The 24,345-nt window shown below is 42.9% G+C and overlaps 1 protein-coding gene across 11 annotated transcripts in view; it reads right to left on the bottom strand.

The window, feature by feature from the left end:
- Positions 1 to 24,345, bottom strand: part of celsr1a (cadherin EGF LAG seven-pass G-type receptor 1a) — an 85,525-nt gene that overhangs the window by 25,452 nt on the left and 35,728 nt on the right. For 7 of the 11 annotated variants that reach the window (XM_084346160.1, XM_084346155.1, XM_084346158.1 and 4 more), the window contains exons 2-7: positions 23,661 to 24,016; positions 23,277 to 23,565; positions 19,379 to 19,601; positions 17,576 to 17,691; positions 15,466 to 15,554; positions 8,496 to 8,576 (exon numbers count right to left, since the gene is read on the bottom strand). In XM_084346160.1, the coding sequence (XP_084202286.1) occupies positions 8,496 to 8,576; positions 15,466 to 15,554; positions 17,576 to 17,691; positions 19,379 to 19,601; positions 23,277 to 23,565; positions 23,661 to 24,016 (1,154 nt within the window). The remainder of the gene's footprint in view (positions 1 to 8,495; positions 8,577 to 15,465; positions 15,555 to 17,575; positions 17,692 to 19,378; positions 19,602 to 23,276; positions 23,566 to 23,660; positions 24,017 to 24,345) is intronic. The other 4 variants (XM_084346162.1, XM_084346154.1, XM_084346161.1 and 1 more) reach the window with 1 other exon arrangement.

The following is a 24,345-nucleotide window of genomic DNA, read 5'->3' on the forward strand; positions in this document are numbered from 1 at the left end:
TTAGTTTTTTTTTGTAATATCTAACCTGAGACCGAAGTTCAGTGGAGCGTTTCCTAAACAATAGTGGCCTTGGAACAGGAAGCAGAGGGAATTTGAGGAGTTTACAAAATAAATGCTTCCACCAATTAAATAACACCCCCTTTTTTATTGCTGACATAGAAGCATTTTGAGACATCAGCACATGAAATGACATTCTTAAGGCCAATAAAGGTAATATGAAAAATGATTTACAGTAAAAAGACAGAGCCTACATTTCATTTTCTGGCTGTGAGTGGCTCACAATAGATCCAAATGATAGGTTATCCCTCTCTGCTTTCTCTCCCCGGAGAGGTAAATCTCATAACTACAACAACACACAACAATGGGACTACAGATCCCAGATCTGATCGCAGTGCAGTGTTTACATGAGGCACCCAGGCTGTTAAGAGGCTGACAGTTTGAGCGATAGCGAGAGAGGCTTTCAAACCGCTACGGTAGCGAGGCAGCACAAAATGAAGTTATGAATCAATTTTATGAATTCATGAATATTTTGTTTACAACAGCTCGTACCAGAGATTTTGTTTACCGTCTTGTACCGTATGAATTAGAGGGAAACGCTGATGAAAAGAAACGGAAGAGATGGCGAAAGAAAAAGAGAGGCATGCACGGAAACACAATGTGTAGGCATGTGTTTGTCTGCTTCATAAATAGGATTAGTGTAATGAGATACTGGTGGGGCAGAAACACAGCAAACAAAGGAAAAGGGAAAAAAAAGGAGGGCGACAAATAGAAAAGAATGAGCGACGGACAAAAATAGGGAGGTGGACCGAACAGAAATAAGAGCCTGAGAGAGACAGACAAAAGGGAAACTGGCAGACGGGTAGAAAATGAGCAACACAGGGGCGCACTGTCTTCTATTTTGGCCCAGGTGGGCTCCGGTCCGGGCATATTTTCCAGCCCCCGGGGAGTTTGTCGCTGCCACTCCCTTCACCGTGCCCTGTTTCCACTGATTCCACTGAAAAACACTTTCACACTTTCCATAAAGACGAACAGCCTCTGACGCCACCGCTGCTTTCTTTCTCTTTCACTTCTAGTCCCATCTGGACTGTCCTTTATGTTTTCATTCACTCACAGTACAACAGTATCTCTGGGATGCTGGAGATACAACGTTCAGTGTCAATAACTTAAACTCAATGTGTAAACTTAAAGGGCAACTTCACCATTTTTACATATTAAAGTGTGTTTACAATAAATAAATAAAAAAAAGAAGTGGTATAACGTCTTTTGTGGCTCCAGAGGAAGCTGCATGTAATCTGATAAATTGGCTCCAGTAATTTCACTCAGTGTCTAAGTTGCATTGTGGGTAATGTAGTGTGTTACATATCATATCTATACTCTAACACCTGACCTTTAATATGAGTTAGAGAAATTGTTAAATCTTAAATCTCACACGGTGTATCTTTAAAGAATGTATCTTTGCTGATTTATTTTTACTTTTACTTTATGATTACTGTATTCAATATGAAACACTAACCTCTCACCTAGTTCTGCACGTCTCTGTGTGTCACTAACCTATAATCACCTTGTACGTGGAGCATGTATAGCAATCATGCTAGCAGGAAACCACACCCCTGTCGCTGGCAACCAGCCAATCGCCCCTCTGCACTGTACGTACAGTACAGGTGCCTACTTGTGTTAAACCCTCCCACCCTCACCTTCTGACATCACCGTGATAACCGCAGACATCCGCCTTTGAAGGCAGTAAAAACTCTTGTTGGGGCGTCCCGCTCTCGGCTGCCGGGGCATAAATCAAATCAAATCAAATGTAGGTTGAGGCCGTGCTCAAAATTCTTCAACTGCCATGATTTAATGCGTCGTTACGTAACGTGGATTCTACTTCCTGACCCGACACGACAGCAGCCTGTGGTGAAACGCTGCACGCTGGGGAAATCTGTCTGCTGCGGCCGTGGCAGAAAAATGCCTGTTTAATTAAAAACATCCTTGATAATTATAATTACCTTTAATGCATTAGCCCGCTGTGAAATATGCATGAATGTCCCCTGTGGGCAGCCTGTGATAAAGGGTCCTGCACTCTGGTTTTGTTCCAAAAAGTAGTGAAGCCTGCAGCCTGACAGTGTGAAAAATGTTGGCACCATGCAGCCGGCAGCAGCAGAACAATGAAGACCCTAATACAAACAATCAACACGTTCAAAGGAGCTCAACTGTGGCGAAGCAAAGGAGAGGAGAAGAGGCCGAGGAGGAGGAAGTAATAGCCATCATCCTCTTCTGTAAGTGCATACTCAGCAGAAAACAGAAGCTATGAAACACATAGAGTGCAAGTATATAAGTATATTATATTGTAGTAAGTTAAAACTGCTGCTAAAAAGGAACAAATTGCCTTCAGAATATGATTAAGCAAAAGGGTTAGGGTTTTCTTAAAGGATAAGAAAACATACACCTACTTTAGGAGAATGCTGCAACGCTGTTTTGCTGTGAAGCTTCAAAAATGTTTTGTTGACTACAAAGTTCACCCGACTTTCCATCACCATGAGGGTGAGGAGATTATGACTGAATTATTTAATTTTGCCTGTGGCAAGATTTGATGATGTGAAGTTGAAGAAGTGGAGAGGAAATGCTTCATTCCTCCCTTCAACTATGATGAAGCAGAAAGTTAAAGGAACAGCTCAACAGTTTTGGAAATCCGCTTTTTTTTTGCTTTTCTTCCAAGAGCGAGAAAGTGAGACGGATATCAGTCTCATGCGCATGCCACTGATAAATGTTGAACAAATACATTTTCAAACCAGAAGCGAGATGATTACGAGAGGGAAAGTATGAGAAGGGCGACAAAAGGTAATTTGTCTCACAGATAAACTCACTCGCTCAGTGACTCCACTCGCACAGGAATCTGTAGTTCGGACGATCGTAATCTTATCATCTCTTTTGAGTTAAGTCAGGCGAGGAGGGGATGAGATAAAGACAGGAAGCAAAACACAGGAGAGAGAGACGGATACCCACACACATAATGGACCCGCAACCCAAAATCCCAGAGGGTGCAGCTGTTACATGTGCTGATGCACACACACATGCATGTACCCACTGTGAGAGCACTAAACTACATGTACTTAGGGTATCTGTGAAATGTGCAGATAATATGTGGAGGATATAGAGGATTACTGCAGCTGTTCGTACATGACTCTTACACACACATTCACAAACACTGACAGGACAGACTGGACAAAAAAAACGATATTAACACCACATTCCTGTAAACAATGGTGGACAAAACAAACATTTACTAAGCCACTCTTAAAGAGGCAATATGAAGAATTGGCCATCTGTTCAATTCATACTCCAAACAAACATGAAGTAGCCAGCTACTGCTAGCAGCTGGTAGCTTATAAGCTCAGTTAGCAGTGCAGCTAGCACTCTGCCCGGGCTGGGAGCTCGGAGCCCCGGGTGAGTGTTGGTGTTGTTTGTCACTGAAGTATCTACCCTTTAGGTACAAACTGGCTCGTGGCTAGGTGGCTAGCATGCTAACTGCAACAGATATCCCCACAGCGTAATACAAAGAGGTGTTCAACATTATGTCAAAACTGTTATTTCTTCATATTGGGTTGAAAATTTCAGTTATTTTTTAATGTTTTAAACTAAAATTATTGTATATAGTGCTATTTTTCTTTGTCTGTTTTAAATTTTGTTTTTAGATAAAGAGGTGTTCAACACTATTTTTATGAATTCCCTCAGAAGTGACTATTAAATCTTGTCCTAAACTGAACCTTAGCGTTTAGTTAGCTGAGCTTGTCAGTTAGCTGTGCGACCGCGGCCTGTAGAACTGTATATGGTTTCAGGCTTCTCTCTGACCCCTGGTTTTAAAGAGCTCTTGGCCCTCGCTTTGAGGGGCCCCATGAGAGTCTCTTATTTACCCTCCGCCCGACTCGGGGCTGTTGAAGATTCCCGCTCTCTAAGGTGTCGTCTCCAGGGGCGACAGGCTTGCCGCAACCATGGCAATGCACTTGATCCCCACGGCTTGCCACAAAGGAGCCACGAGGAGGGCAGAGGACGCGAGTGGATGGAGGAGTGTGACACACACACACACACACACACACAGATTTGTGGACAGATAGTCGCATATAAGCTAAAAACCGCTACTCTCCACATCTTCACACACACCCCATGTTCCTCGTAGCAACACACACACTCTACACCTCTATTACCACTGGTCTGCCTGTCAAAGCTGACATGATAACTCAACCAACCCTGCGGCCGGGATAAAGATCCATGCTTCACAGATTGAGTTACAAGCAAAACACAGTTCGACAACTTAGTCAGAAAACACCTTTAACACTGTCAGAATGAGCAGCTCATGACCAGGAAATGTGTGTGCGAGTTGTGTGTGTCTATGTGTGTGTGTGTGTGTGTGTGCGTAGAGGGTGGGATAGAGGGAATAGCCGGTGGTGATTAAGCGTTGTTGTGCGTGTGTTTGGGGACTGTGGGAAGGATGTCTGTAGAATGTGTTTAGGCGTGTGTGTTGAGTGAGCAAGCGGCAAGCTTACGTGTGTGTGTGTGCGCGAGGCAGGAAGTGGCTATAGTGGAGCAGCAGACGGCAACGCGGTTCATTTTGATAATAAAGGAAAAAGGACACACAGTCTTTTATTTTATTTGGGCCTGCCTGAGGAAATGCCATTGTTTCTCTGACCACTGGATGAAAGTCACAACTGATGTGATCTCCTTTGTGTGTGTGTGTGTGTGTGTGTGTGTGTGTGTGTGTGTGTGTGTGTGTGTGTGTGTGTGTGTGTGTGTGTGTGTGTTTGCCAGAGTTAAACTGAGGTAAACACATGAAAAAAACAAACATGTTTTGATTTTCATAACATATCCATAGAAGATTTGTTTTATTGCTTCAGAATAAACCGGAGCCAAAATAAAGACAGGCATCGAACCAAAACCAATATCTCTGTTTGATGTGTGTGTGTGGTGAGTGTGTGTATAAAGTTGATTTTTGGCCCTGTCATGCTCGGGCTAGCGTGTCCCACCTTCCCTCTGGCAGCAACAGACTCTGTCATGTCCACATTACCTCACCTGCCCTCTGGCTATGTAAACCTAGAAGTGTGAATTATTCAAACACACACACACACTCACAGGTCCCAGAGGCTTTACACAAGGCTACGATGTCCCGTGTTCAAGCCTATACGTTACTGCCGTCTTCGTCGTCTCATCGCACTTCTTCCATCTATCAGCGTAACAGATGGACGGCGGCCATTGTTGCCGTGTGGCTTTCAAGCAGCGAGACAAATGTGCGGACGACACAGAAACTGAGGTGAATGTAACTGTATCCTGTTTGGAACGGCTTTGAGAAAATTCCTTTTACGAGTCGACAAACATGGCCACCTGCCTGTTTACTGACATCAGGGGCATTACCTTCTAATTGAGGTTGTTTCAACGGCTTGTTAAAGCATATTTTACAGGCAGCTTTTGTCCCTTTGACTCATCCTGCATGATTAATGTCTTCCTCCCTTCTTCTAGATTTGGTACCTTGGATATGTTTAGTCTTGATGTGTGGAGAAATCTGTTTTTACTTGCAGTTTTGCTGGTAATCAAAGAGAAAGTGTGATTTTGCAACCACTTTTTAGCTAGGTGGCATTATCATGTAGTGAAAGTCTGATCGTGACAGGCCTGTTCTGTTCTAGTTTAACTTTCCTGTGCAAAATTAAATGAAAATGTTAGCTTAGCTTAGCAGAAAGACCAGGAGCAGGGATAATCGGCTAGCCTGGCTCATTCTAAAGGTAATAAAAACTGCCTACTATCACCTCTAAAGCTTGCTAGAAATCATGTTATATCTTGTTTGTTTAACCCATCCAAAATCCAAAAGCATGGTGTTACCTCCAGTTCTTATGCTAAGCTGAGCTAAGCTAACCATCTCTTGGCTCTAGCTTCATATTCACCTCACAGACATGAGAGTGGTATCAATCCTCTCATCTAACTCTCCACAAGCCACTTTAATTCTGACAAATTTTAAATGTACAAGATCTAGACTAACTAATCTAATCTCTGAGACAGACGCTGCTGCACAGTGCCCATCCAGACTTTATCTAAACTCACACAGAGCATAAACCAATTAAGGATTAAGGAGTGATGCTAATGTTTGGCAGTAAAAGCAGTGGCACAATAAAGCTGAACTTGATAGGGATCATATAAGAGATAAGAATTATACGCAAGTGGAAAGAGATAAGAGAGAAAGACGTCGAGACAGAGGAGGCGGAGGGAGACGCATTAGTGCCAGAACTATGAAGCAGTAATAAACAATACGGATGTTTTATCTCAACTTCATTTCTACACATCCTTTTCTCTTCCCCCCCAAATTCCAACGTCTGTCTCTCTCAATTTTAATAAGAGGCTTAGGTCATGCTAGGTGAGGTGTGTGAAATTTCCTCCTTTCAGTGACACACACACACACTCCCTCACATCACAGGGGAGTGAGGAAGGAATGTGAAAATGAGCGAAGGTGAAAAGAAATGAGAGACCGAGAGATGTAGAGGGCTAGGCAGTCGTGTTTGAAGGCGGTCTGCAGTGACAGATTTATCAGATTCATCTTCATTCGTCGATGACACAATACTGTACACATCTGCTGCTCCTACTGACTGGAAACTCACTCATCTAGACAAACACACCCATAAATGTCAGCATATATAGGTTCAACCGATGTGGGTGTTTTAAGACTGGCAGTCATAACATCTGCACTGAGGCCCTCCTTGATGTACGGCTTCAATCGCCTCTTCTCGCTCCAGAAACTATTTTTTACCTCTATCTCAAGGCTAGCTAGCTAAACTGTCCTTGTGCTGGAATGGACAGCTCCAACCCTGAGTGCTAGGTGCTGTCTGTAAGCTTGCTAGGTGTAGCTCAACCAATGTCAAAAACCACCTGTTATGAGGGCTGTTGGACTGGTACCCCAGGCAGTTAGCGCCCACCAACCGGAGGACAGTTTAGCTAGTTAGCCTTGAGACGTACCGAAGCAAGAAGAGGTGAGTGAACGACAAATGATGATGTGTTAGCTACGTTTAAAGGTGGGGGGTCCCAGCGCAGGATTGGCCTGATGAAGTTTTGTGAACATGCAATGAGGTGTTTCCGTAATAAAACAGCTCACTCGTGCTTCTCAGAGAACCACAGTTACGCAAATAACCTAAAGATTTTACTCATGTCCATCATCGTTGACTTAGACCATCGCCAGGCCGCCGAAAATGATATTTTATTGCATTTTTCAGATAAAATAATATCATAATAAATTCAAAATTAAATTCTGTCAAAAAATATACAGCACATTTTTAACAATTGGTATAGAATATAAACAGTTTGTGGTGCAGGCACGTAACATGCTTTATATTTAAAAAGGTGACTAAATTGTTGCAAAATAACCAAATTCTTTAAAATAATCTACTGATCTGTTTTAATCTTTTATTAGTTTACATTTACTTCAATGGATGACATCATTTTAAAGCTCATGTTAACCCTGCCACACCTGGTCTCACACATACACACACACACACACACAATAACTTGTAGCAGAAGGTGTCTGCAACAGCCGAAAGTGCACCAACCTGAACCTGGGTGTAGACATTTGCTCCATTCAACTGATATCTCACTATTATTTAGGTAATTCTCTAATTAAAACCAACTACACTTGTAGGGATCTTAGTGTAACAAAAGAAGAGATAAAGGACATAATCTAGACTGAAATAACAGTCTCAACAGAAGCGTGTGAGCCAAGAGATATTTGCTGTCGTCGCTCATTACAGGAGCCATCTACAACAACTTCTGAGCGCCGATAATCCTGCCTGACAGAATGGCGTTCGGCCTGCGACGCTGCTGCCAAGGAAAACACAATCGCTGCTCACTGGGAGCCTACCTACCTGTCTGCTTGCCTGCCAAGGCTCAGATAAGTTTATCTCACCTGAACAAACCTCAGTGGAGGATGCCAGTAGAGACAACAGGTGAGAAAGAAAGATGTTACTGTGTCACTTCTGCTTGTGCGACACATACGGGCAGCTTCTCCAGCGAGATTGGGGAAAAGGCAGAGTTGTACAGCGATACATAGATAAGACAAACACACGTGCACATGCAAAACTGTTAAATAGGAGTAAGAAAGATGCAGCAGTGATGCAGGTTTTGTATCTATTAAAGGTACCCTCTGGTGTTTTTGACCACTAGTAGTGCTAATGAGTTTTGTTTTGATGATGTGTCTCTGTTTTGTTTCACCAAAGAGGAGGGACAAAAAGAAACAGGTTACATCGGCACTACCAACTACCAAGTCCACACACCTTCTACAGCCAAACCAAAACCAGGAAACCCCAAAAAATCTATTACAGCCATTTCTGAGATCATGTTACCTCTGTGTATCTGAGGTAAGCATGTACAGCAGAGTTAGTCCAGTAGACTGTACTAGAAGCAGAGCAGGGACTAAAAATAAGCCCGGGGAGGGGGGAAGAAAGCCACCAGTGGGGACTAGGCTAGAGGTCAGAGGTTACCTCCTTCTGATTGAGCTCCAGCCAGGCAGTATAGAGCGGGAGGCGCAGAGCCCCACTGGAGTCCATCAGACTCCCCCCTTCCTGGGAGAGAGACACCGTGAGAGAGAGACACCGCGTTAGAGCTGCAGCCCACAACCAAGCCACGTCACTATCTGAGTGGGACGATCAGTCACACTTCAAGAACATGTGAAATGCATATATTGTGTATGTATTGCATACTGAAGTGCCTGCGGTTGGATTTGCTACCAGCCAATTTGCAGACAATAACGACACCCACAGTAAAACATAATTCCTCTGTGCCCACTTCAAACGCAACTCTCCCACAACCTCACACAATAGGCCACAACTCATGCACTGCCGCCTTTACACAGACATGTCTCTGGCAGATTTATATCACGCTGTGAAATACTATGCTGCGCTCAGAGCAGGTGAAATTTACAGCAGGAAGAACACAGGGAATATTCCTTTTGGCATGTGAAAACCTAAAACCGGCTTCCACGTGTCAACTTCACTGACACAAAACATGATTTTAGATGCATGTTTACACGCAGCTGTACTAGATTACTATGTGTTAGAGTAATGATGAGTGATTAAAAGCAGCAAACAACATGTCTCCTCTGATATGGACTTTGTTTGAATAGCCACAGATGCCGTTTGATGCATTGTAATTAGTAAAAAAGACTAGTTCCTTGGATTTAACTGCAATGTGTGTGTTTATGTGTGATGATAACCTTAACTGTTGGAGCTCTGGGGAGACCTGCGTCAAGAAGAACAAAGAATAACACGGCCTCTTCCTTTGAAAACACACCCTGCCGGGGAATGCAGAGTCTGGGGCTTCACCTCAAAAAATAACTACTTAACCTTTTTACAAAGCACTCAGAGAGAAAACACAGACCTGTGCAGAATCACATGATGTCTCAGTCCCTCATCATAACAAACACATGGGCACATTGTTCGTCCCTAATCACAGCTCATGAAGTGTGTGAGTGTGTGTGTCTGTTGCCATGACACAGTCCACCGCCTAATAAGGCATGCGGCTGTCCCTCAAAGTCACTACGGCCACCATGAGAAGCAACATGTGGCCTCGTCTATGAGCAATAAAACTACATCACAAGGAGATGGATGATAACTCCAGAACCACTTACAAGAAGTGGATTTATTTAAAGGGCAATTATCCAGCACTGTCTGCCGTGTGTGTGTGTGTGTGTGTGTGTGTGTGTGTTTGACTGTATATCAGCTCATCCTGGAAACCCAATAAACCCGGAAACATCAACATAGAGACAGACAGAAAATACAAAGAGGAGTGAAGCAGCTGTTTATATTGTAGCACAGATAAGTGTTCAGGGCGACTCGTCACACTGGACAAAAACCCACCAACACCCACTAACATCTGGCTTTTTTTCTTTTCTGCAGTACTGACGGTTATTTATCGGCTCCAGCTTTGATCAGCTGTCGTGGAAACATGACTAGTATTTGTCCGTTTTCCGGCACAATACTGTGACACGCAAATGCTTTTCCTTCCGTCTCCATTTATTTGGTTTTTGAGCTTGAGAGAGAGTGGAAGATATTAAAAAAGTTATCACAGCACAACCGGTTCTCTTTTTTCTGACGCGTTCATGACATTGAACGTCACACACAAGAATATCTTTACCTGTTACTGTCCCTGCTGCTAAATCTGAAACAGATTAAATAAATATGTTACTTACAACTTACGAACTCATGCACCACCCATGCAACTGATTTTTTGGCCACCTGGTAGCCCCAGAAAAAGCTATAAACACAACATATTGACATATATACAGCGAACGTGTTAGCCAACAGTAGCTTATTCACAGAACAATCATTCATATGCTGTTGTGTTTATAATATTAAGTCTAATATACTGATTTCTTTTAGCTCTGTTTTTGGTCTCTACCAACTCTAGATGCTCCACTTTGTCCAGTTAGTTGCTAACTGTGTTGGGCAGCTAGTGTAAAGTTTGTCTAGATTAATCGCTGAGGCTGAGGCAGAAGGGACATGTACTGCTGTGTTGCACAGGTGATATTTTGGTGTCAAAGTCAGGTTTTCCATACTATCACTGATGCAAACTTAATGAAAACACTGCAGCAAGACGTGTCCTTATTTGACTTAATCCAACGGATCTAAATACAGCTGAGTGCTTGAGTTACATCAAGTGGTTCAGACCGGCAGAGGTGGAATGCAAAAATACACACAGTATATTTTAAAAGCACTTCAAGCTATGTTGTGAAGTAATTTGCACTTATGCTCTGATGATTAAAGTCCTGCCATGTAAACAGCACCAGGGTGAGAGCGAGGGAGCGAGGGAGGAACGGCACAAGCAGAAAGAGTGAACTTTTGGTACTCGCCGGCGATAAGAGCCAGCTGAGCCTGTCTGGGAACGCCGTTCACACACCCTCGGTGTTATTATCATAGCCCGTATTAGCCAATGTAACACTATTAACATGTCTAGCATCGAGCCTTCATTCAGCATTGTAAACATACTGCAAACACACAGGCATGTCGGATCTGCAGCTCTGCTTTCACAGACTTTGGCACTCTGTGGACGGATCACATGGAACTTAATTATAGTTTATTCCCGCTTGTGGTTGTCAGTTAATTGGTGTTTCACTTTTAGGCATTTTTTCATTCTTTATTCGTGGTTTAAAGATAGCTGGTGAAACATTTTGGTTTCATGCTTCCAATGTGAACTCAGACTAACCGAGAAGTCATATTTTTGTCACCGCTGTGAACCAAAGTAAGTGAAAGTTACCACTGAGATTCTCGTCCAGTAATGATAGCCTTAAATCCGCAAGATAAAAACTGAATATGACGTATGACCATGATGGATTTTAGGGTTAGTACTTACAGACATCATTAAATTATGACAAATAAAGAGTTTGTTAGTTGTTTGTTGTTTGCGTATAATTACTGTGGATTACAGTGTGTGCTAAACGGAGATCTTGATGTGCGATCGTGGTTGTGGTTATAATAAAATTCAGTGGAAATAAAATAAATCAGACATTCCTCGTCTATTCAGCGTCTATTGTACCCTGATGTGATCCACACAGGTGGCCTGGAAGATATGATCATGATACAGTTGACATCCTGCCCAGTGTCCAGCTAAATAACATCACTTCCTGCAACGAGAGACATCATTTCCTGTCCTTAGCATCCATCCAAACCATTTATCTGTGTTTGTGTGTTTCCTGTTTAGGCTTCCTTTGCTGACACACACAACTGTCCTTGAGACTGTGGAATTTCAAACATGTCGTTATTCTTCCACCTCTATTGTGTAACATCTCTAACAGCAGTACGGACACATGCACACATTCAAAAACACACATAGACACACACACACCCGGAGAAGCTGTCTATTTGTCTGCCCCCCACAGATGCAAACACACGCACACACACGGCTTTCCAACCGACCCAGATCATCGCAACAATGGCAAGTCCATGTCTGTTGTCATGCCAACCCTCCCGACCTTTCACCTCTGTTTTTTAAGCAGAAGCACCCTGGTTCTTCTGAAGAGAGCAACAGTGGCTTTAAAAAGGGGGCACCTTCAACCGCCTCATCATTTGACCCAATAAATCACCGCCTGTGCGTGCATGTGTGCGTGCATGTGTGTGAGCGTGCCGTTAGGACCGTTAGAAACAACCAAGGGGCCCGTGTGTAGGAACAACTCTCAACTAGTTGTGAATCTTACCAGGTTTTCCCAAAGAGAAACAGTTGCAGGGGGCTAAAAGATATAATATCTCCATGTTATATTTGGATGTAGATACATGGAGAGTGTAACTTATAATATAACTTTCAAAGTTATTTATATTCATGTAGTTAGAAGAATGAGAGGGGAATGATTGTGCTATTTGGTCATTTTGGCTAACGCTAGTGGTATAATATTAAGTTATTTACACTATATCTTGTGCTTTTTACAAAATACAAATTCAAATCTTACTACTTTAGGTCGACATGATAATTAAATAGCATTTTAATCAAGTGTCATGTCAGATGTGTTGGCCATGTCACCTTGTTTACTCTTCAGTCTCAACCAGTCATATATTAGCGAGCTAACGCTTGTTTTGACTGTTAGCTAGTTCAGTTAGCAATGCAACATTTACACTTGGTACATTTTTCAGTGTTAATATTTAGTAATAACAAATCTTTAGGTTTGCTTTTTACTTTTACCTTTATATTTTATTTAGAGATGCAAAAATCACCACCTACCAGTCCCTTCCTTTATGACTAGGATGAATTTGATTAAAGCTAATGTTATTAGCATGTCATGTTTAAGGTGTGTTGTGTTATTTCTGTGAAATACAACCTAAAATCTCACTAGTTTTCCTCTTTAGTAACTGAATATTCACAGCTTTTACTCTTGTCATAACATCAGTTTTGTCAGTAAACACTTTGGCAATGCAACAGTTGCACCTTGCTGTAACTGGTTGTAATTTTATGCATTAAATCTCTACATATGAACTTATTTGTATGGTGGAACCCATTTTAATTCAATAACAATGAAGTATGTACTTTTAGTAAAGACTTAAGTATATACTTCTTGCGTTCACACCCTACTCCAGTGCATTCACTACCTTTTCACATTCTTGGAACGGTATAAGAATCAATAAAAGCAGAGTTTTCATGAGTTTCTCAAATCAATCATCGGCAGCCATCTTATTCTAATATATAGATTCATGAAACCAATGAAAAGCTCCCAGAAAGCTAACATATGTACAGAGAGACATTAATCATGTGTGTGAGTGTAAGCATGTGTGACATGAATCTGGATTACATCACAGCTTCAGTATTGGGCTCTGATCTTCTCTCGAGTCTCTCCGGGCTACTCGAGCGATGCTACCTACAGAATCTAAAAAGCTGCTTCTCTTTCATGCACAGCAGACATGTGCCTTCGTTCACCTCCATACATTCACATGTCAACACGTCTAATCTATTGTGAGAACATTACTGCTTTCTGCCGTATACATTTCTCCTAATCCCTCCGGCAACTGATGCGGGATTAAATTACCATCAGTCAATCTGACTTCTGATCGTTCAACGCATGAAGAAAAGATGACCCTGTGTCAGCGCCGCGGTCGGCCTCGGGCTAATTCAACGGAATGTGTCACCTGCTTTGCAAATCACTACACATCCCCTGCTTTACATGCTAATAACACTAGCACGAATGCTAGCGTTGTGCACATACTACTTGCATCTGCATGTTACAGCAGCAAAGAGGAAGCCTATAGGATCAGTAAAGCTAAATAAAAGAAGAAAAGTCAACTATTCGAGGTGGAAATAAATCTCTCGTTTCCGTACAAACACTAGACAGCTCAACGGACAAACAAAAAAAAGAAATCCATCAGCGCCAACTGACTGTGCCCTGCAAATAATACCTGTAGCAGCTAGGAGCCTTGCAGCATGTTAACAAAGCACTACAAGGTATAGAGTATTGTCTCTAGCATCATAAAGGCAGCACTGCTGAAGAGGCACACATCCTAAGTACACCTTAAACAATGGATACAGATATGACCCTGCAGCTCACATTATGGTCGCCTTATTCATCACCTTTGATGAATACTACCCTGTCAAGGCTACCGAGTACACTGATAGACACAAGAAAGAGGCGAACAACCTGTGAAATGTGAGATGGTGTGCACTGTAGGGCTAGCGTGGGGCACAAGGAGCATGTTACTGTCTTAAACAAGCTGCAAAACACAAGCGCTGCTTCACAGTAATACGATGCTGGAGGTCTTGGGACGGGCCGGTGATGCTTTCAGGGTCGGCTACATGGAGGAAGAGAAGGAAAGAGATAGGGTGCAAGAAAACATAGCATAGCACATGCAAACTAGTTAGCATTTTATCTTATTAATGTTAGGAAATAAGGCTAGCAGGTGTTGTGGCACATGTCCACGAGGCTTCAGTTGATCTGTGACTGGACCGACTGGAGATTAATCACTGCATCAACTTTAAATGTGTAATAATCTTTCTCTTAACCAGATAAGAGATAGATTATTGTCCAAATAGCAGTTGCGGTTAACCACCAAACAGATTGATTTAATTTGGTCAGTTTGAGAGAAAATCCCCACTGCAGCTGTCAAACGTGTGATTTAAAGTCCCGACACATGATACAGTAAACAACAAGACACAACCGATGAGGATCTACATGCTCACAAGGCCCGTGTTATCCTTTTTCCTGTCTGGTTTAATGTTATAAGAACAATGCCCACGGGCTGCGGAAGTTTGTTAGAAATTAACACCAGCAATTGACTGCAGTGTAAGCCCGTCTGATATAACATAACAAGTGAAGTGGATACATGAGCTACTCTGTGAAACGATCGCTGTCTCTTTTCTGAGATCGGACTGAGTGAAGAAGCAAGAAGACCGTCGTGGGAACGTCTTGAGAAACGACTTTTAAACACAGTGAGACAAACTAAGGAGAGAAATCCTTTTGTCAGTGATTAAATTGAGATTGCATCATTATGAAAGCATCCAGAGGCTATATATATAAAGACATTGCAGCCTTGAACACCACGTATAGACTCTATCTGGTGGGAAAAACAGTTGTTGAACTTTTGACCCTTGAAGCCGTCAAGAAAGCTTCACCATAATTCAGAGTCAAAGGCTAACGTCACTAAACAAACTCGCACCGTTAAGATAATCGCCAGAATCAGCAGTCAAGGTCAACGGCCTTGGTAGCCTCAAAGAAAGTCATATTTTTGCACACTTTACTCCCACAATATAACTCCTGAACGTGTCAACTCTCAAAGCTGGATAATTATCGATGGAATTTGTACTTTATGGGGAAAAAAAGGAAATATTCAACTTGATTTCTCGCCATTTCAAACTCTCTGAACGGTCAGTATCTCATGTTTAATACCCAGTTCATTCTTTCAAGAGGGGAAAAAAGGAAATTATTAAAAAGTCTACCAGATGAGGAAGCGCAGCTGTTGGTTAGGTGCTTCAGTTTCTTACCTTGTTGTAGTAATGGAGCTGGACAGAGTGCCACTGGCCGTCGCTGACCCCTCCTGGGATGTAGGGAGACACTGTGGTCTTTGTCTCACCTGGATGAAGAGGGAAGAAGGGAAGCGAGAGGAAGAGAGTGGTGAGTTGGAGGTTTTCAGGGGTAGAAAAGGGAAAGTAATGAAGAGAGGAAGGAAGCAGGGTAGAGGAGAGGAAATAAGTGAGCACAGCTGTTTTTTGATGACTTGACTTATTCATTCAAAATGAGAATATGTATTTTTTTATAATTTAACTTTTTTGGATACAGCCATTGCAATGTTTAGCTGATAATATGTTGCAAAACTAGCACGAGTAAAGACGAGTCATGAAGTCAGCAAACTGATTCAACATCCATCGGAAGTTTGCTAACGTTAGCTAATGTTTTAATGTTGCAAAACTAGCATAGGCAGAGAGGAGTCGCAAAGTCAGCAAACTGACTCAAAATCCATCTAAAGGTTGCTAATGAGAGCTAACGTTAGCTAACGGTCATACTAGACTGAGTAAGCTAGTAGCAGCTAAACTTGTGAGTGTATTGAATTAACAATTATATATTTTTTGTGGTCTTTCCAAAGTTAAATAATATTTTAACATATTCCAGTGATTATTGATAAGTTCAAATTAAAGGCAAAATCTGTGGCACACTTGCTAACATTGGCTAACATTAGCTCCTGTTCATACTACTAGACCGAGTAAGAGGGTAGCAGCTAAACTAATAAGTGTATTTTATTCTTTTATGAATTCAACTTTTCATTTGAGTATAATTGTGTTTTAAATGTCTTTTAAGTAACTTTAATGTAACTACAAAGGGGCAGAATGCAAACAGAAATATCTGCGTCTGTTAACGTATACCACAGACTGATAAGTTAGCATCAGAGTCAAACTCTGTGGCCCAACTTGACACACACAGACCCATACACACAGCTTAACACACACACACACAATGATCATAAATCAAGTGTTAGGAAAGCCAGTATTACTCCGCAGTATCAATGGCTCTCAGTGTGAAGATTGTAGAGCACAATGGCAGCAGGTTTACGGGGGGTTTACACTGTTTGTCAAGGGCAGGAGCAGCCTGGGCAGGAATCCACCACTCTGGAAATCAGTAAACACTATAGCAACACTGACATGTAATGTGTGTGTGTGTGTGTCTGCGTGTGAGTATATGAGAGAGAGTTAATAAGTGATGTTGTAGTTTTCTGGCTGTGCATGTGAGAAAGAAAAAGAGAGCCAAGTTTGTCTAAGGAAGTGATCGTATATCCTCTTTGACTCTACCACTGCATATAAAGATAGCATAAAGCACAGGAAGCCAAAGCCCTTTTTCCCACTTCTCTCATTACCATGATTCATAATTTAATTTGATGAGTCATGCAGTCAACATTTAGTCGTATTTCATATTTGAAGTAGGGCACAAGGTCTTGGCTCAGCTCCCAAACGGGCTTCACCCAACATAATCATATTGGACTGGATTCCTCCCTGTATGGTACCATGGGAAAGTCGACTAACTCTGAGAACAACAGTTACCACTGCGGAGAGTATGTGTTTGATCTGCAGTCCAACAGTTACCAGATTTAATAATGACTATGGGTGTGTTTGATTGCACATTAGCGAGATGTCTGCATGTTTTGGAGCGTATTTGTGTGCGTGCACGCTTTGAAAAAAACTTGCATTGTTCGTGTGAAAAGGTAAAGTTTTGAGTCTTACGATGATCACGGGTTTGCGGTCTATGTGTGTGTGTGTGCTTCTGTGTATTAAGTAGGTGGTTTGATCATTAATCAGTCTGGCAGGTCGCTCTCTCCGAAGAAGCAGCTGTTTTGAAAACAGTAAAACACACCCATCTCTACTACCTACATGCTTGTACACACACATCGACGTGTTCAAACTCTACATTTGGACACATGCGTGCGCTACGAACACACACAACCCTTGTCAAAAGAAAATCCCTGTTGATAAGAGTTATTCAGCAGGCTCTTTGTGAAAGTCACTCCAGATAAAGTGCACTTACACCTGCGGTGATGTACTTACAATGGAGCCGATATTGACAATCACGTCGAGTGCTCACCACACACACGTTTTAAGGCCTCACCTCCGGAGAAGGTGAGCTGAATCTGCTCGTCGATGATCTCCACGGCAATGAAGTCGTGCTTTTCGTTGAACCTGCCGTTGTAGAGAAGCAGAGCGTTTCTCTCTCTGGTGGCAAACCTGCAGAAACAGATGGGATTTTAGATCGTCTGTTGAAATCAAACCAAAATGTAGATAAAGTATACGGAAAATGATATTCAGACTTGTCACGTAAAGGGTCGAGTGGATTCCAACTGTTTTTCCAGCTCTAGCTCGTGTTTCCTGTCACATTTCTAAGCACCTATCCAACTCAAACAGACCGAGACGGAGCGGTTGAAGGCCTCGCGGATAGCTTTACGATGAAAGGCCCGAGGAGCTCTTGAGGAAAAAGTCACTTGGAAAGGAAAGGCAGGATGTGTCGAGCCGGTGGGCCGCAGAAAGGAAACGGCTCTCCTGCCTTAGATGATGCACGAGCGTGTGTCTATGTGTGATAGAGGGGAGAAAGACTGGTATGTGAGCCAGCACCTGCTAATGAATGTGCTCCATGAGATCATACGTGTGGCTCTTTGTGTATGTGTGTGTGTTTGGAGTGTAAGGTGAGGGCAGAGGAGTCAGCCGGCAGATGCCAGCGAGGCCAGCGGGGCAGGAAGTCAGGATGGCCGTAGCCAAACACTGATAAGGGAAACTCATCACACAGCCTTTCCTGTTTTCACCACACTGCAATCCTTTCTCACCGTCGCCGTGTCTCGTTTTTATCAAACTTATCTCACCTATTACTGGTAACAAAACACGCGATAAAAGAAATTCTCTACATAATATTTACTATGTGGAAAACTTGCTGAACCAGGCTTATTTTCCTCCAGCAGTTGGACAAGAACACCTCATAAAGTCGCACATTCAGGTGGATCGTGTCCGTGTGCCTTCTTTTAATGTATGTGTGCACATGTGTGTATTGATAGGAGGGAACTGAGACACAAAGGGAAAAGTGTGTACATGTCTCGGCACGGCACAGTTGACTCATTCTCCCTAAATTACCGTTTGCTGCAGACACTGCTACAAATATCACATGTAAAGGTGTTGAAAAGATGGTGCAGCAATCCCAGAGTACTCTTTAATGGGAATGTATAACTTTAATTTGATGGTTAATACCACATATTTTGTGTAAGTAATACATTCTCACAAGCTAGTTCAATATTTAGGTGCAACTTAAAGAGTTGGGGAGCAATGTGTTTTTTGTTATTCTTTACAAAAACACAGTAAAAGTGTAAGTAATGGATCACACTGTATGTTCATCTGTTGTAACTTTAGCTGCAATCATTAGTCCATGTCCAGCTTGTTAGCTTCAGCACCTGCAGTCTTAACCAAGTATTAAAGCCACTTAGCATATCATTAACTTCAGAGACTTGATGACATTAGTACATTCATACATCTAATGTGTTGTATTTACACCATGAGCTGAAGCCAGAAAGATCAACAGTCACTAACTAGCTTGACACTGCAATACGTCTTCTTTGTTTGTCGTTTGGTGAAGATGCTAACTTGCTGCCTGGGGCCTGTTAGCTTTAGCCTCAGTCTTTTAGCACAATAATGTACAAGAACCATTTACAGAGAGCTGGAGATAGTCTACCTCTGACTGAAATCAAGAACCAGTTGTTTCAAATTACTTAGACTGACAGATTGAAAATAAGAGAACAGTGAGAGGAACAAGTGACAGTAAAAGGCCAGTTGTCTTTATCTTGAACCACATTTCATGCACTCAGTTATGTGGAAGAATTGGGCGGCACAAAGGTACAAAGCAAGGAAGGAAGGAAGGAAGGAGGGTACTCACGTGAAGGAGATGGTGAAGTGGAACCTCTGCCTCAGGCCTCTGAAGGTGATGAAGGACTGTCCGGGGAAGCTGCGGGTGGTCATCTCACAGTAGGGCTTCTCGTACTCCCCCTCTGGACACTGGCACATGAAACCACCCGCGAGCCGGTTGACACACTTGCCGCCATTTTTGCACACACCGGGTATACACCGGCCTGAAGATGCATTCAGCTCACAGTGCTCGCCTGTGAGGAAGAGGGAAGACTTCAGTTAAACAAAATATTTAACTGCTACCTTGTCGTGAAGCACTGTACACACTGTGTTGTCTGTAGATATAAGGCGTGTATTGCAGCATCAGTGCAATGATAAATGACCTGTCATCCCATCACCTCGTCAGTTTATTATCATTTTATTTTTCCTGTGAAGCATGCCGTCCACCGTTGACTGAAATATTGGACGTGTCATCCGTGTGGAATCCAGTTGTTTTAACAAGATGCCTTTGATTTTAGATCAAGCAACAGAGATGACTTTACGTTGTTATGGCTCTGTTAAAGCCTATCTCCATCTAAACATTAGCAATAAGGACAAAACCCTGTTTATAAGTCTTTTCTGGGAAGCACAAGACTTAGATACAAGCTTATCCAACAATTTGGCCATATATGGAGAGAAGAGAGACGGAGGAGATAAAGATAAGTAAGGAGCATGGAAAGAGAGTGATAAGGGGAAAACGTTACTGGTAAGAAAGAAAGAAAGAAAGAAAGAAAGAGCGGAGAAGTTGAAGACATTTTTTCCTTTATGTCAAACCTGTAGCTGAACTTCTGAACCACATAAACATCAGATAACGGCTGAACAGATAAATCCTTCTCAATGTCACTCTAACTCAGGATTTGTGGAGATACAGAAAACAGTCACACTCAAAGGAATACACAACATTCCTACAGTGACTTCAGATTGCGGATTCACTTTCTACATTAACATTAACTAACCATGTCCAACGTTTACCAGAATCACTTCCGGGAACTTTCAGATTATAATCAAAAATGGGTATAGATCAAAAAAGAAGGGACGGATACTAAATATTGACCTTAAAGGTAACCCCAAAGGGTCCCTTTAAGGTCTTCGTCTTTTCTTAAATTGATGTTTTTGACCACTGTAGTGTTTCTTTTGTATCATGCATCGTCCAGGGGGTCGCAACTCTAAACTAGAATGGCACTCAGTAGAGTGCATACCTCTGCCAAGGCCCAACAGTCCTCTTTAATTCAATCAAGCCTAATCCAAACATCAAATAAAACATATTTAAATCCATGGGATCCAGATTTTAATTCGGATCTGCATCAAATTGTAGTCACTCATAGATACAAACCACCTAAGTACGCCTGATTTTAGACCTAGTCCCACCATGTTGGCTCTAAACCAACCCTAGATTTTGTTTTGCCTGGCTTCCTATTGGGAGTTGGTTTCGGCACGGGCAAACCCTCCAGGAGACCAACCAAACTAACCAGGCTAACACAAAGACTTTGGATTGGCTTTGGCTCTTGTAAGCTGCTGTTTGAACTTCAGCGAATAACATGAAGGCTGCATCTTGATATCAGATCTATTATACCATATCATCTAATTGGGTTACTTACTGTGGTTGGTCTCATCATGGGAAATTCCTCCTAAATGACCATGTGGCTCTAGCTTTGTCCAAATTCAGCGGGTTGACTACAGTTTCCTGGCTCTGCTCATGAAAATTCCTCCGCTAATATACCAGCAGGCTTCTTATTGACCGTAATATTATTTGTGATAGCTGCTTCTGTGTCCCATGCAGTGTTGTGTGTCAACCTGATGTCCAGACAAGATCTGTCCACCCAGGACACACACAGACCCCCAACACCACAGCCTGGAACCAGCTAATGGCCCTTCTCTCCTCAGCGTAATCCCTTTTCCGAGGGCAAATTATAAGGATCTGTTTCCCTGTAATGTAGGAAACCCAAGGAGGACAGAGCGGGCCCCCTGTCATCAGCCCCATAATGGCCCCTGATGGGCCCTGACTATCTTGAGTTGAACTGTGACCTTCAAAGGTGGGACACTGAGATGTAGGTAAGGGGAAATATGATGGGCGAGTGGAGAAGATGGACGAGGGGAGTCGGAGACGAAGGCGAGACGGGGCCAGTGAGTGACAAAGTCGGGTATAATCAGATAATTACATCAGATAAGATAGAGGAAGAGAAGGGGAGGAGAGGCAGAGTGTTGGGAGAGACGGAGGGAGAGGAGGGATGACGGCTGTCAGAGGCCCTCTATGCTCTATTAGGGAGAGACAGTCAGTCAGGTATCAGATGTACAAGGGGGAAGTATGGGAGGAAGATCACTGACAACGGGAAATATTTCGGAAAGTGATTTCAATGGGAATGATGAAAGCTTCCTTGGCTTCCCATAGCTCATCTACCGTGTGAGTGCTGTGCAGAGTGACTGTAAATGGCAGCTTCCAGGTGCAGTTCAGGGTTATTTGTCATTAAAATGTCTATATACATCATTTATTTCAAGATAAAGGTGCGTTTCATTTTCATTTTCCCTCCTGTGAGAGAGTCAGAGTGAGGAAGAAAGAAGAAACGAAACGAAACGAAACGAAACGTAATCTGAATGAAACTTTAAAATATTACCTCATCCATTAACATCGTAGATAGATATTTATTAGCAATGGTTGGCGATAAGGAACACAACTCCCATGATCCCACGCTACTTACATACCCTGTTGATTTTATAGTCACATTTAGTGTTTCTGGCCAAATCGCATTGTGCATTTTCTAGAGGTCTGACCAAGTGTTGAATGCATTTCATTCATCTACTATGTTGCAGAGATATCTACTGAGGTTAGCATGCTAACTAGCTATCCCTGGCCCCTTCAGGTCCAAGGCTCCTGTGCTAGCAGTGTAAACACCAGCATTCCCCTCGTGCTCCTAGCCCCCCAATCTGTACTGCGAGCTGCACGGCTAACTGAGCTAACTAGCTAACAGTAGCTACAGTACGCAGCATTTAGCTGTGATTCTGGTGATATGCTGCCCCCTATTTGTTTTGATTGTGAATTTGATAGGATGGTAATTCTTACATATTGCACCTTTAAACCTGCACTGGTTACATATGTTTGCTAGCTAGCAGGCTCCTTCTTACTGCCTTTTGCTAGCACACTGCTAAGTTTTACCATCACCTAATGTCAAACACAGCAATAGCGTGAACCAATCGGCAGAAATGGGCATCTCAAACCCGCCTGCCCGCTCATGCACAAACGTGTCTTTCTGCTATGCTACTAGCTTTAAAAAAAAAAAGCGTGGGTGCTATTGCTGTCAAGTAGCACAGAAACAATCTGGATTATAGCGGGCTAAATTCTCATGACTGGTTCAACTAGAGAGCAAGAGCCACCCCTTTGCATTGTATTGCCTTCAAATGGTGCTCATACTGTATTTCACAATATTAAGATTACGTTTTAAAGCAAAACTCGTCCTTAAGCCGATGTGGTTTCTGTGAATGGGTTGAGTGATATATGAGACAAATCTGGCTAAACCAGTACTGTCAGCATTCTGTACACCTCTATACAGCCATAAATCTACTGTATGTGTGTAGTGCATGTGAGTGTGTGTGTGTGTGTTCAGGTGGATATACCTACTGCATTACAAAGCATGTGCTCGCTACATGAACTGGGGTCGACCTCAAGCTACAACAATAGGTGGTGAGAGCTTTTACAATCTGTCAATGCGGTTTTGCAGTTTTGTACAAGTCATTACAGCCTTTGTCAGGAAGAATTTGAGCCCCTGCACGTACATAAAAGACTTTTGTAGCTTTTATTTGGAGAAAAAATATCTTTGGTGGTTACTTAAATACACAGATTATCATCGCATATAATTCATATAAAGCACAATATAGTTTAGTTTAGGTCAACTCACCTGTAAAGTCATCCGGGCACTCGCAGATGTACCCTCCTTCCCGGCTACGGCATCGGCCGTTGTTCTTGCAGGGTCCGGAGTAGCAGAGATCGATCTCCGTCTCGCAATAGTCGCCGGTGAAACCGACCGGACAGCGGCAGCGCAGCCCGTTGATGGGGTGGATGGGCCGGAACAGAACCGTGTCTGAGGCGATGAAGGGAGGGGAGCTGTCGAACTTCAGCACCGACACACACTTCATGTAGTTCTCACAGGGCTCCCGCAGGCAGATGTTGTCATCAAACGGCAACACCTGGAGAGAAGAAGAATAGATTTGTTAATGGTATTTCTTCTACTAAACCTTCAAGCCTTAAAGTGATAGTTCAGGTTCGTGTGTTCGTATGTTACCTCCTGAGAGGATATCAGCCTGAGCAGAGTCCTGTTGAGGTAGATCTGCTCCTGCAGCTCCTCGGAAGGAAAGAACGTGCCTTTACCCGGGATGCCTCCGGGCTGCATCGCCGAAAAGGTGACGTTGAGGATGGAGCCTTGCACGTCGGTGTCGTTTTGGATGTTGAACACGAAGACCGCTTCTCGCTTGGTGGAGAGCACCGCCGCCACGCCCTCCAGGAAGAGGCTGAGCAGGCTAGAAAGGAAGCGCTCCTGGGACATGTTCTCCAGACGCACCGTGATGCTGTTGGTCAACATGTCGTCGGTGATGATGGTGACACGCAGCGTGCAGAGGGCCACGACGCGATGGATGCCATCTGAAGGGAAGAGAGCAGATATTTGACTGTTAATTACTTTTACTTTAACGGCAGGGAATGGTGACAAAACAAGTGGTTGAAAGAAAAGATTGAAAAGCGATAACCGGTCTGATAAATACAAAAGGCTGGCTAAATTGCTGACAAAGATCAAACAACCCAAACCAGGTTGTGTACTCTGTGACACGAGGCCAGGTATCAGCAAGGTGAGCGCCTGCTGCGATACAGCGCTTATCAACAAAGTAGAGGAGGGTCACATGAGCCAACGACAACACACCACTGAAGGCCGAAGGTGTTTTCAAAGTTTACGAGGAAGCAAGAAAGTGTCACAT

The sequence above is a fragment of the Pagrus pagrus genome, assembly GCF_965226575.1.
Source record: "Pagrus pagrus genome assembly, chromosome: 23".
NCBI lineage: Eukaryota > Metazoa > Chordata > Actinopteri > Spariformes > Sparidae > Pagrus > Pagrus pagrus.